We start from the raw sequence: 13,592 nt of genomic DNA, 5'->3' as shown, positions 1-13,592 counted from the left end.
CAGAATCGGGCATCTGTCACTTACTGTTTTGAATGCCAAACAGGAATATTCCTGATGTTTGCTGAGATGAAGCAGGAGAATTCTGCAGCTGATTGATAGCACCTCCTGCTGCATTGTGGAATAAAGAAGCTTGTTGCTGTGGAGGAGAAGCAGTTCCCTGGATTCCTGCCATGCTGTTTTGAGACGAATACATAGGAGACTGCTGCAGCTCTTGCTGGCTCATACTATTCTGCAAGGCAGACATGGAAGCTGAAGAGATGAAGAGGGTGACTTGTTGCTCTTGAGAACTTGGTGATCCTTGGACCAACTGAATCTGGGGTGAATTATGGAAGATGGCTGGCTGCTGCGCTTCAGCCTGGCTGGATCCAGGAGTCTGAAGAGAAGATACGGTACTCTGACTCTGGAACTGCATGGGCTGCTGCTCCTGGTTCATTGATGCCATGTTAGTCTGTGGATGGAAAATGGACTGGCCTTGTTGATCCTGATTGGTAACCGGGTTTTGGTTTGGATTGAAAATCATGTTCTGCTTTTGAGAAGCAATTGTACTCATTGCATTTTGATTACTGAACATCATATTCTGCTGCTGTTGCTGCTGCTGTTCTTGGGATGGAGGACTACTCTGAATAGCAACTATTGAATGCTGAGGCTGGAAGATAGCTCCTTGCTGGTTCTGAGGAATTGAGCTGGACTGCATGGAGCCTAGTGACACTTGAGACTGAAACAAACCTTGCTGAGAGGGCTGAGTCTGGGCCTGTTCTTGGGGAAGCATAGTACTCTGGATATGAGATATCTGTGTCTGCTGCTGGAAAGAAGTCTGCTGTTCAGTGTTTGTTGCTGTCTGAAGAGGAGAAATGGAATTTGGGCTCGTAAAGAATGACATCTGTTCTTCCTGAGTTGCAGCATTGCTCATTGAACTCTGGGAAAGGAACATGTTGGCTGACTGCTGGTCTTGAGGAACTGAAGAACTTTGCAATACACCCATGGTGTTCTGTGAGTGGAACATTGGAGGCTGCAGTTGGTCAGAGGAATTGGCACTGGTCTGGTTGTGGACAATGGAATTTGGACTGTGGAAAATAGAGCCTTGTGTTTCTTGTGATAAATTCTGAGTATCACCAATAGGATTCTGAGAGTGAAAAAGCTGAGCTTGTGAATGTGGAGACTGCTGCATAAAGCTTCCTGACTGAATAGACATGATCTCTCCGCCCTGCTGGAACAAACCACCTCCTTGTTGTTGAGTTCCACTTGCCTGAACAGCCATCATGTTTTTAGTAGATGAAAAGAGATTAACTTGAGATTGACTTTCTCCACTATGCTGCATTTGAACCATGGTCTGAAATACAGTGTTTTGCATCTGTTTATTCTGTCCTGAAGCTTCTTCTCCATCTGCAGCATTTGAGGTCTGAAACATAGCAGGTCCATTGTTGGAGACCTGTTGCTGAGCAGCAGGAGTAGTCTCACTCCCAGAAACACCGGGAGATGAAGAGAACAATTCACACTGCATTTGCATGTCTTCACTTGTTGATAACCCACTCATTATGTGGGAAGGCTGCTGGTAAACAGGTGACTGTTGCAGGGCTCCATTCCCTGATGTTGTTGAGGAGAACAAATCAGACTGCATCTGTGTTGCAGCCTGGCAAATGTTTTGTTGGATTCCTATCACCATTGCTGCAGAAGTCTCCATAGCCTGCTGCTGCTGCTGTTGTTGCTGCTGTTGACTGGACAATGCATTTTCAGGCTGTGAGTGAACATTTTCAGCTCGGCCAGGCAAAAGGTTCTCTGGTCTAGAATGGACAGCTGTGTCTGATGAGGAAAATATACCAGGATTTACGCTATTTTGTATCTGGCTAACTTGCTGAAAGATGTCAGCATTTAGCTGATCTTGAACATCCTCACTGCTGTCTGAACCAGAAAATAAAACAGAAGATAACTGCTGCTGAGCTTCCAGTACCTGCTGCACCAAGTCAACATTTCTATTGCTGCCAGTGGCAGTGTTTGTTGGAAAATTTCCAGCTTGCAGTTGCTGGATAGTGTTCTGTAACTGACTCACACCGCTTGCTGACGAGAAAATACTTGATGAAATCTGTTGCTGCAATGCCTGTGCTGGTTCTGAGAGTGCAGACTGTTGTTGTTGTGATGGATCAGTTAACTGTGACAAAGTGACTACTGTGCCATCTGATTGCAAGACTTCCCTGGCTTGGGCATCTCTTGTTTGGAACTGTGCAGCTTGCTGCAATAATGCATCGCTGTTCTGCAGCTGACCTGGAGTTGAAACAGCTGAAAAGCTACCAGGCTGGGAAATGTCCTGTGTTTGGATAGTAGTTAGTGTCTCTGGACTATACACCTTCGGCTGTATTTGTTGCTGGTTTTCATTTTCAGAAGGTAAATGGGAAGCAGAAGTTGATATGCCAGACATACTGTTTTCCAATGTTTGTTGAGTTGGTCCAACCACACTTGAAGCCTGAATAGAGCCAGACATTAAGCAATTCATAAGCTTACTTCAGTTATGCTTACAAAACTTCCACCAATCACAATCCTCAAGAAAGATTAGATGGAAGATTTGATGGCTATGTATCCATCTCTCCATACATAACCAAACAAATAAGTAAAGGACTAGCAGTGGAAATGCTACTTTAAGGAATAAATTAAGGTACAATTTCATGAAAACAAAGCTAAAAAGTGATTAAAACAATATTCTTACAGTGATTTACTAGTTCTGTGTCAAGGGACACAAAAAAAAAATCATAGTATCACTAACCAATCAACCCTGGAATTGAGAGTGAAACAAGGTAAGTTACTTTCAGAGAAAATTATTATAGATATTTATTATTAAATAATTACGTAACCATGCTCAGTGATTGTGCGTTTTGTCCAGACCAATCTCAGACCTGACATTTCCCCTGTGTGTTACGCTTCTCCACTATTAGAACTTGGACTGATGGGTAGATATAACTATTAAAGCTACAGCCTTCAGATCACAATCAAACTTACCTTGAAGACAGGGGGAGATCTTTTTTCTGCACTTACTTCCATTGGAGCCACATCTTCATTCTTAATCATACTGCTTGGCATAAGCGGAGTTATCAAGGCACTAGGAAGAATGTTGACCTTCTCCAGGTTACAACCAGTGGCCTTCACTGCTGCATAAAAATAAAGGAAGGGCAATGGAATGTTAACATCCATTATGCAGAGGGTGGATTTGTAGCAGTGGCATTTCACTTTTCAGCCTTGCCACAGGAGCTCTCATCCTCATACAAGATGCTAATATGAAGAGATATCACAACCTTCAAAGGTTACTTTTAAGACTAACAAAAATGTCATAGTTTTGATTTTCTTCCTTTTTGTATATTTCTAGACCAAGAAGAACCATCCACCAACTGCCTGAACTGCAAACATAGAAGCTTAAGATATCTTTCCACAAATTCTCACATTCTAAACTTTACTGTACTTTAACTGTGCAAATTCTCTATTTCATTTTGAAAAATGTCTGTTTTCAGATAACCACGTGAACAGAGTGCTCAAAGCATTCAGACTGTATTTTTATTCTGTTAAAGGAATAATCAATCAAACCTTGATAAACCTGCATGTCAGCTCTGTAGCAAGAGCAAGTTGTAATTTTGCCTTTGTAGTGCCTAGTTTCTTCATGTTTTTAAATATAGAAAGGTGGCTTTTTAAAATGAATTAGATCTTTTTAATTTCGATTTTTCCTGATCCACATTAAAAAAATACATAAGCTGAGATCTTTGCTGTACGTAAAATTAACTTTCTTGATTTCAAATACTGCTCAAATTGAGCTTAAAACAAACCAATGGGAAAGCATGTAAAAATCATAGTTCCATATAAATGTAAATTAATCTTTAACTTAAAGTATCCCACTGGATCCCCACCTTTATCTGCGGCACAATCAGAGACAAAGCACATGAAGCAGACAAAACTGATCTGGTTTTGATCATGAACTATCTGGTTCATGATCAGCCTAGAGCAGAATAGGTATAGGAATGAGCCATCAAACTGAGCTGCCTAGCACAAAACCCACACAAGAAAGTAAATTAAGATTTATCACATAAATTAAATGGAGGACATGAAGCAATAGAAATAGCACATTTTACGAACAGCAGATGTTCTCCCACTGCCGTTGATATCCTCCCTTGTTAAGCCTCCATGCTAAATTAGTTGGATGTCAAGCTTGCCCTGATACAAAAATAAGTTATTTTCTTCATCTTTTTGATCTTGCTACTAGAGGTCTTACCAGTCCTTTTATCAGCTTGTTTCACTGCCCTAAATATTTTTGCATACTTCTCCCCCAAACATTCTCTGCAGGTTTAAACTCATCATATCTTGTATTATCCTCCCTAACAAGTTGTAAAGTCAACTTATAAATATATTCCCTGCCAAGACCAAGCTATTAACTTCAAACATGAGCTTCATAATTTTAACCTGAAGGTATGGATTCCTATCAAACTTGTGATCACATTGTTAATTTGCCTACTTTCAACCTTTCACCAGAGCAGGCTATGGAAATTTCCATTAATCTTTGTACACTACTATAGTTTTAACAGTCAACTAAGAAACATTTCCTTCCTCTATTTCACTATCAAAAGCATCAATTTAATTCACACTTAAAAACCAGACAAACCTAAAACTTACTCCCTTGGAACAAAACAACAAACTTTGCATGTCATGAATGGTCAGAAAAAAATGAAAACAAATTAAAAAAAAAAAAAGAAAAAAGGGGAAAAAAAAGGAAAAAAAAACCAAACTAAACAACAATAATTCATTGAAAGGAACAAGTTGGAAGTGCCAGAACTAGCATTCTTAACTAGACCCACTGAAAGCAATCTCATAAAACCACTGGAGAGTGTCCAAAAAATACCAGGTGGCATGCTCATGTTTTCAGTATTCAGTTCTTCCCCACCACTACCATTACATATAGTTTAGCTTAAATTAACACTACACTGTTTCTAAATCCTTTGTTTATAAATCTTTGGCTTCTTTCTTTTTAATTCTTCACTTGAAATCATATTAAATGAAGATTAGACTTCAGAGCCTTAGCAATGAAAAGTGAAATAAACAAAAAACAGAAGGAAAAAAAAACTATTTTTTGCAGGTTTTGTTCTGTACTAGCTCATGTTAAAATATATGTAAAAGAATACTGTTTATTAAGTAAAATATTCAGAACCAGAAAACAAACCTCACTGTAAGAATGTGGCCAAAATTTATAAGAACAAACTTATCTTCACAGGACATTTGATTCATTCCCCCAAATCTGAGTAGGAATTTATAGTTAAAATTATTAACAACAATGATAAGAATCAATTTAGTACCTTTTATAGCCTCCTCAAAAGAACAATGTTGGGCTGGGCTGGAGATTTCCTTTTTCACATCAACATTCAGAGTACCAGCTGTTGAGACAAAACACATTGAGAACTTCCTTATGTTAAAACAGCAAACAAGCAAAAAAAAACAAGCTAACCAAAACAGTTACTTATATACTAAAGAAACTGAGGTTCTTTGAAACCCAAACAAACTTCTGGACTGCGTATTGTAATACAGATAAATAAATAAACAAAAATACAGTGATACGGTCAAACTTCAACCTTCCTCAGGATAAAGCTTGGTGCTACTTTTTGTTTGGATCTGTTGCACTGTATGTAATGTGTTTCCTTTTTTCCTGCTCAGCTTCATTCTGAACAGCTGTCTCCATGCAGCTGAAATTTTGAGATACCTGCCACATAAATGAGAAAGGCCAAGCCTTTAGATTTTATTATTTAACAGAGTAAACACTGCCAGCAAGATGAGCTTGAAAAGGTCCATGTTACTTAACATTTCTGTTGCATGGATTAAATGCTATGAAATCAAACCCAAAATGCTTTCAGGGAAAACTGCCCCTTTTTTCCTTCAGATTTTTATTTCACATACATGTATCTGGAGTGTATGTAAATGGCTGCACATCACGTGATCTTCCAGCGTTGGTCACAACATATATCCCCACAGAAACAGCTGAGGTTATTTGCTGGTCATGATATGGGGGCACCTTCACAATAAGATGATTCTGCAATGCAAAAATAATTTAAAAATCACATCAGAAGCCTAACTTTACCACCTTAATTGTATTATATCCATCAACACAGAGAAACAGACTGATAAAACACCAAAAAACAAAGACATTGGGAGAGATGTGATCACATTACATCTTCAGTGAAGTAAACTGATACCTGACTAGCGCTAGAAGAGAGATTTGAATAATCTCCCTATATGATGCTCACTGGCAACCTACAATTCAAATGGAAAGACAAAGTCCAGTACTTTAAGCATAAGCTTATGCCTAACATGCCTTATTGAACTGCAGTCAGTTTCCCATCAAGTTCTGCTGGATTCAGACACTTCATGTTCTGCTGACTCAGGTCTCTGTATTCAGTGTGAAAAGATGGAGGATGCAGGGATGCAGTTTCATGTTACACTTAAGATTTAACACAGAGCAGACATCAAAAAATAGGCCTGCAGTCATTCATCAACAGGAATAGCGATGAGGGATCTCTATTCCCCAACTACCCACTGGAAGTGAGAAATCATTTCTATCAGTGCACACATGGAATACTGCCTACAGAGATGGGAGCAAGGTGAAGTTTGTCAAATGTCTTTTATATCTAATAATTTCTCTCATTTCAGTCCAATAGTCCAAAATGACGGTTGTGGCAAAAAGAAGAGAGAGATATTTTGTAAAACATTTCAGAATGGATCAGAAATCAAGCCAGGTATAAAGACTATGGTGTATATCATCTATTTCCAGTCAGTACTAATCTAACGTGGCCTTAGGAAAGCTACTGGAAAAACTGGACTGGGCCTTTTAATTAAACTTATGTAAGGGCAAACACCTGCTCCATATACCACACTCCTACTGTATTGAAATTCTTAACTAGAAATGGAACAACTGTACTTGTGTAAACCCAAACCAATGACATTCAACCAGATTCACTATAGAACTTATTTTAAGAAAAGGAGTATTATTTCCAGAAATGCACAGGAAAAAGGAAAGGCTTATTTAATTTTTTTTTGGAAACAGTATTTTTTCTTATTTAAATGCAATAACAGTAATAACAACAACAACACAGAAGTACCTGATGAAATAATTCCATGTCTATTTCAGCCTCTGCCTTCCATGAATTGTCATCTAAATGAAAATTAAAAAGCATAATTTATTGTACATCCATATAAAGAAATTTATTTTATTGCCTCTGATTCTGCTTGTCAGTTTGCTCTCTACAATTAAACTTTATCACCCAGTGTAAACCCCAGCATCACACCCTCTTCAGCACCCCAAGCTGTTACTGCTTTCACACTAACCAGAAACGTTCTCTTGGAAAATCACTTTTGTTCCCTTTAGAAAGTTCTTGCCAATCAGAAAAACTTCCTCTTCACCCTTCACTGAACAACTGTGCAGGCTTTTCTTTAGGATCTCTGGAACTCCTGCTGGTTGAGCTGCAATTGAAAAAAACTAGTCTGAAATCAAGAAAATATCAACATCCAAAACAAAAAAGTTTTACTTACAGGATTATAAAAGAAAGAACGAAATAATTCCTCAGCTCTTCCTTTACTATATCACTAATTTTATTAAAAAGCTTTTCAGACAGTAACCATTTCTATTATCTCCTCACTAAATGTGATGGCCTCAAAAATCCCACTTAGGGAAATGATCCTTTAATAACATTTTCCCTTTTCTCCTGTATTTATTAAATCCTCAAAAGCGAAACTTTCAGTGTTAGAGCTAAAGTTCAAGAAACTTCAGTCCTGTAATTTCCTGGCATAGAAAGCAATAAATGCATCAGGCCTTAGACACACCTTAAACACATCTTCAAATCTATCAATTTAATATAAAGCTCATTTTGTCCTCCTACGCAAAAGGGTATAAGTAGTAATTCTCCTGGATTTTTTTTTTTCCAAGTTTGTTTGTTTGTTTTTTTTACATGGAGTAGCTTCCTGGCTGGTGCAAGAACTAACCAAGGGCTTTGAGCAACCTGGTCTAGTGGAAGGTGTCCCTGATCATGGCAGTGGGTTGGAAATGGATAAACTTCAAGGTCCTTTCTAACCCAAACCATTCCATGACTTTCTAGAATTATATACTTCAGTTAACAGAAACCCTTGCAAGAGTTAACGTGGGTATAGTTGGGGATTATAGCAACTTATATCCTATGAAGTAGCAAAGAGAATGCAGCTTACAGTTCCACACCCCTGGAAACTTGTACCTCTCAGACAGCAATTCAGATGATGATTTGCGATAACATGTATTACAATACCTTTGCTGCAAACTATTTCTATGCTTCTTAAAGCATAAGGGCCACATGGGCTAAATGAAAATGAGCACCAAAGGCAATTTAAATAGACACACATTTTAAAATTATGTACTTTGACTTTGTCACATTTCGTATTTTATAAAGTAATTCCAGCTTCTTAGAAGTTTCTCAACCACCTTTTCTGTTCACCACAAAATCCAAGTGGCATAAGCTTGTACTTGTGCATTGCACTTACACAGCCTACTTTTTAGTGTTTATTAACAATATTCTGTGGGCTTACTACACAGAAGAAGATAACACTGTAACATTCCAAATTATCTGATGACCTTTCAGAGAGGCTTTTTCTAAAAGTGTTGCAGCGGGTTCCTAGGCAACCATTACACAACTACTAAATATGCTAAAGACACATGAATGTCTGAAAAGCGTAACTGGATTTAGGTTTGCTAGCAAGTGAACAAAGCTTATTTGAAACACAGACCTTAAATAAAGAGCCTGCATCTATTCAACATCTTTCCTATGGTTTCAGGAACAGCAACGCAGCTTTGACAGCAGTATTAGTGACAGCACACAATATAAGCAGGCTGTGATGAGTGATAATGTAAACTTCATTATGAGAAAGTCAAGTACACATCTGTAATAAGATGTGTGTAGCAAACAAACCAGGTGTAATGTGCCTGAGGATATGATTTATATAAATGAGTAACTTCATAAACAACATTTTATGCCATATGGATCAGGCAGTATACGTACTGGCATAGTTTGGTTGGCTAAGGTCTGCTGGAAATCACTGTGACTTTCGCGTAAGTTAAGAATCAGAAGCACAGAAGCCTTGGAAAAGCCTCAAGAATTCCCCTCTCAACCTTCACATCACGATTAGTTTTACCCACACTACTACTCAAAGACATGATTTTGTTTCTTTGTTTTAGGTGTCCAGCAATGGAGATGCTATAAAATTCCTGGGCAAACTCTCGGAGATTTACACAATTAGGAAAAATTTCTGATCAACTGACCAAACCCCACCTTGCTAAAAACTAAGCCAATTTTTTAGAACTTTATTTATAGAAGGATAACTTTTATGTCCTTCTTTCCTTCTTCCTTTTCTTACAACGGCCCTTAGCACGTCATATATTCCACTTTTCACTCACTGCCCCTATCTCAAAATACAGCTACTAATGCTACAGGTATACATGGCTTCATTGAACAAACAGAAAGAAGACTACAAGGGATCCTCATAAGCCAGTACTAGAATGGCTTTACCAACAAGCTGAGCAGAAATTGCATCAAATACAGCTTTTTTAGTTGAACAGCCTATCTTTAAATTTCCTAAAACATCTCAGACACTCAGCTTCTACCTACAGTAGCAAGTTTTGGATTGTCACGTGCTTAAGAAAACATCAGATGAATTCTGTTCCCATTTCTGCTATTATTTAAATAACTTTAACCAGTAAATTAATGATACAAATAAAATGTATGCAGATAGAGATCTTGCAGATTTTACAGAAAATGTTTTTTTCTTAAATCTGAAAATTAGTGTCAGATACTACAATGCTCCACTGACTGGAATGGAGCTACAGAGACAATCATAGCTCTAGCAAACGTGCTTACATATTTTCCAATAACATAAATGCCTACATCTGAGAGCTCCACCAGTTAAAAAAACACTGGGAAAAGAAAGATTTAGGAAAAAAAGTGGCAGGAGAGGAAAAGAGAGGGAGGGGAACACCAATTTCTGGGAGAGCACACCAGAAGTCAAACCACTGCCTAAAGCAGAGAACATGGCTGAGGACAGGAGAGACCTCCCCTGCACCAGCAGTGGCACGTCTTTGGCTATCAGCTTTATTAGGGCTTCTGCTGGGCTCCTGCTCCACCCGAGTCCTGCACACGGATTCTCTGTAAGAGCAGAAGACTGGAAGGAGGGATGGGCCACATGCCACATCTGCCAAACCGCCTGCTGCCTGCAGCACTGGAACCGCATGGTGGTAGCCGATGTAGAAGCTCACATGGTTTTAATTATCTCCTCTTCCAATCTGTTCTTTCACTGGCAACAAAGCTGCAATTTCTGATGAGTTGAATAGGAGCGTTGACACAATAGGTACTGACAGGGTTTAGAAAAACAAAAAACCCACCAAAACCAAGAACTTCTTATACAATGGAAAGAACACAACACAAGGAGCTTGCATAACCACAGTATGTTTCACGCATGTGGAGAAAAAGCTCTATCTTCTTGTTCATCAAGAAATATCAGTAACCCCATCGACAGCTGTGTTAAACATATTTCCCTATTTTTTCTCTTTTGCAGATGAGCAGAATTCCATGTAATTGGAAGCTGCTACAGACTCTACAGACACATGCAGCCCTTTCTGGTTTAATTTTCGCTGCTGTTCAGCATAACCAAACCAGTCAGCGCAGCCATCTGTGCTCAGTGCTAAATAGAGCATTTTAGTAAAGAGCTATAAAATGTTCCATTCTTGCAGTGAACCAGAACAGATTCAGCCTCTGGCCCAGCAAACTACCACAACTGTAGAGAACCATGCTCACTAACTCATTAGAGGTCTTTTTGGCCACTGAAAGCTGCCAGATGAACGTCACAATGCAGAAGAGATTAAAACTTGTCTCAAAAAATCATATCGAAGTTTAAAAAAAAAAAAAGGACAAAAAAAATCTGACTGTTTAAAAGGCAAAGATTAATTTAATAGAAGATGATGAAATTCATAACTACTTTTAAATACTGGTCAGTCATTTGTCTAACATCCCACCTCAAATAAAAATTAATTCACGTGACCTTAGCCACAGCAATTCTGAAATAGTCATGGAATTACAGTGGGGTGGGCTTTTTTCCCTGAGGCATTTTATGGCAATCACACTATAATTCAGAGTCCAATAATACCAACTTTCTGATACTTACTGCACAAAATTGGGCAAGAGGGTGTCTGAAGAGTCAAAGTTGAACCATCTTTGCGAGTGATGTTAACACGAAATACCAGCCTAGCACGTGTGCTTTTTTTCTTCGAGCCAGCAATCCCTATCCGAGCTTCAACATCAGCATTTCTTAGCTTCAGTATCCCCACACAATCAACCCTATCAACACAAAACAGTGTAAAGTTTAATACAGTTCAATATGTTCAGCACTTTAATAGTCTTTCAACACGTTAGGCCATAAGTCAAAACTCTGGAAGTAATTACTGAAATAGTCTATTTATTTTTTTTTTTTTTTAATGAAATCCCTACACAACCTTTCTCACTACATAGCTCGCTTTTCAATTCAACCTAACATAACTTGGATGGGGACTCTTCATCAGGGACTGCAGCGATAGGACAAGGGGGAATAAGTTTAAACTGAAACAGAGGAAGTTCAAGTTAGATATTAGGCAGAAGTTCTTCCCTGTGAGGGTGCTGAGGCGCTGGCACAGGGTGCCCAGAGAAGCTGCGGCTGCCCCATCCCTGGCAGTGCTCAAGGCCAGGTTGGACACTGAGGCTTGGAGCAAGCTGCTCTAGTGGAAGGTGTCCCTGCCCATGGCAGGAGGTTGGAACTGGATGAGCTTTAAGGTCCCTTCCAACTCAAACCATTTTATGATGGATTATGGAAGGACAGAATAATAAAGCAGTATGAGTAAAACACAAAATGCGATATAACAAGTCATTCTGGTTAGCATTCAGTTTATAACCACAGGTCTTCACTCTTCCATTCCAGTGGCTAGATCTGGATTTGTAGGATTGTTACTACAAAATATTCTGCATTTCCTTTAAGAATGGTAGAAGAAAAGTTACTGTAATGATACCATTTTTTACGCTCAGTGGAACTTGGAAGTCATAGCTATGTCATAAGATAACTCTGGCCTTCTGGGAAATGTCTACAGGGCCAGGGTGAGAGAGAGGCAGTGCTAACTTTCAAAAGGGCATGCTAGATGCAAAATTATTTCAAACAAAAGAACAAAAATTCCAACCAAACACAGCATGAGGTGTTAAGAATAATACTGTAGTTTTACCAGGATCTCGGGCTCTACATCCAAACAGTACAGGGACCATCTGATATTTAATCTGAGTACAACAAAGTTTTGCACTGTTAGAGGGTGAAAAAGCAATAACTAGGGAGCAGAGAGCAGGGAAAAGCGTGATTCAGAAGGTGGCAGTAGCATTACCATCAATAGAGAGGTGCTACAGAGTCACTGAAATACCAGGAAGATTTCTTTTGAGACATCAAGATTTCTTACAAGAGAACAGCCTAAGCAAAACTTTGCTTCCCAAGTAATTAATTCATCTTTCTAGCATCTCTATATTTACATGGTTTTACATCAACACTTGAGGACAATTATAAAATTACTCTCCAAGAGGCAGTTTCCAAACTTATCATGGGAATATATTTTACCTTAAAAAATCAAACTGATACAGTTTATTAACAAACTGTATTATCCTACTGGAGAAGTGGATACTGACAATTAAATAAACCTTTCTTCTCTTGAAACAAGACAAGCTGCCAAGTAAAGAGTGGCAGCTTTCAATCACATACCCATTGAAAAGAACACATTCTACTGAAAAGAATTATTTGAAAAAAGATCAGTTCCTTTCTGTATGTTATGATACATGTGAACAGCTTATTAGGAAATCACTTGTATCTGAAGTTTGCATCTGCTCAGCAATTCTTGTTAAAAGACACAACAACTAGAAGAATCACCAATCAGTTATAATTCACCTCATGCTTGAATATGCACATTATTGATCGAACACAACAGGAAACTAATGTAACAGTTAACTGATAAAGTTTAAGGAAGACCAGGTTAAGAATTAAATAAAATAAACAAATTGAGAATGTAATTTTAAAAGTTTTTCTTATACCCACACCTTCACTAAGTACCTGGTGTGTTCCAAGATGTTCAGACTTTTAACTACTAACCCACCCAATCAAAATAAGAAAATCAGTTTCTGAAAATAAACTAATAAATTAATTTACATTATTTTTTTTTTAAAAAAAAAGCTACTCACGCAAGTGTCATATTGTTGCTTGGGTCCAGTCCAACCTCAATAACAGTAGTTCCCTCTATATCCACTTCTTTACAGGGGGTAGTGTTTCTCCCAGTAACTCTGCAGGCCTGGTAGAACCCATGTGGCTTCACTCGACCGGAGTCATTACCCACAAATACCTGCAGCACCACCGGCTCATTGTGACCTTCCAGCTGAAACACAACACCACAAATCAAACATTTCAACAGAACTCCTGTTAATTAAAACACAAAACATTTTATGCAGGTGAATTTGAAGTAAATCAGCTCCCAGTGTTGCTGGAAACAACCCTAAGGGCAGAAGGAA

At 38.4% G+C, this 13,592-nt stretch overlaps 1 protein-coding gene across 3 annotated transcripts in view; it reads right to left on the bottom strand.

Annotated features, from left to right (window-relative positions):
• The window catches only part of NFAT5 (nuclear factor of activated T cells 5), a 61,111-nt gene that overhangs the window by 3,074 nt on the left and 44,445 nt on the right, over window positions 1–13,592 (bottom strand). For all 3 annotated transcript variants that reach the window (XM_062612996.1, XM_062612998.1, XM_062612997.1), the window contains 8 exons: window positions 13,269–13,459; window positions 11,194–11,366; window positions 7,342–7,476; window positions 7,116–7,168; window positions 5,917–6,049; window positions 5,322–5,399; window positions 2,989–3,137; window positions 25–2,458 (listed from right to left, as the gene is read on the bottom strand). In XM_062612996.1, the coding sequence (XP_062468980.1) occupies window positions 25–2,458; window positions 2,989–3,137; window positions 5,322–5,399; window positions 5,917–6,049; window positions 7,116–7,168; window positions 7,342–7,476; window positions 11,194–11,366; window positions 13,269–13,459 (3,346 nt within the window). The remainder of the gene's footprint in view (window positions 1–24; window positions 2,459–2,988; window positions 3,138–5,321; window positions 5,400–5,916; window positions 6,050–7,115; window positions 7,169–7,341; window positions 7,477–11,193; window positions 11,367–13,268; window positions 13,460–13,592) is intronic.

Source organism: Pezoporus occidentalis, unplaced genomic scaffold (assembly GCF_034315485.1).
Source record: "Pezoporus occidentalis ecotype Australia unplaced genomic scaffold, CSIRO_AGI_Poc_V1 ctg163, whole genome shotgun sequence".
Taxonomy (NCBI): domain Eukaryota; kingdom Metazoa; phylum Chordata; class Aves; order Psittaciformes; family Psittacidae; genus Pezoporus; species Pezoporus occidentalis.
This window is presented reverse-complemented; position numbering and strand designations above follow the sequence as displayed.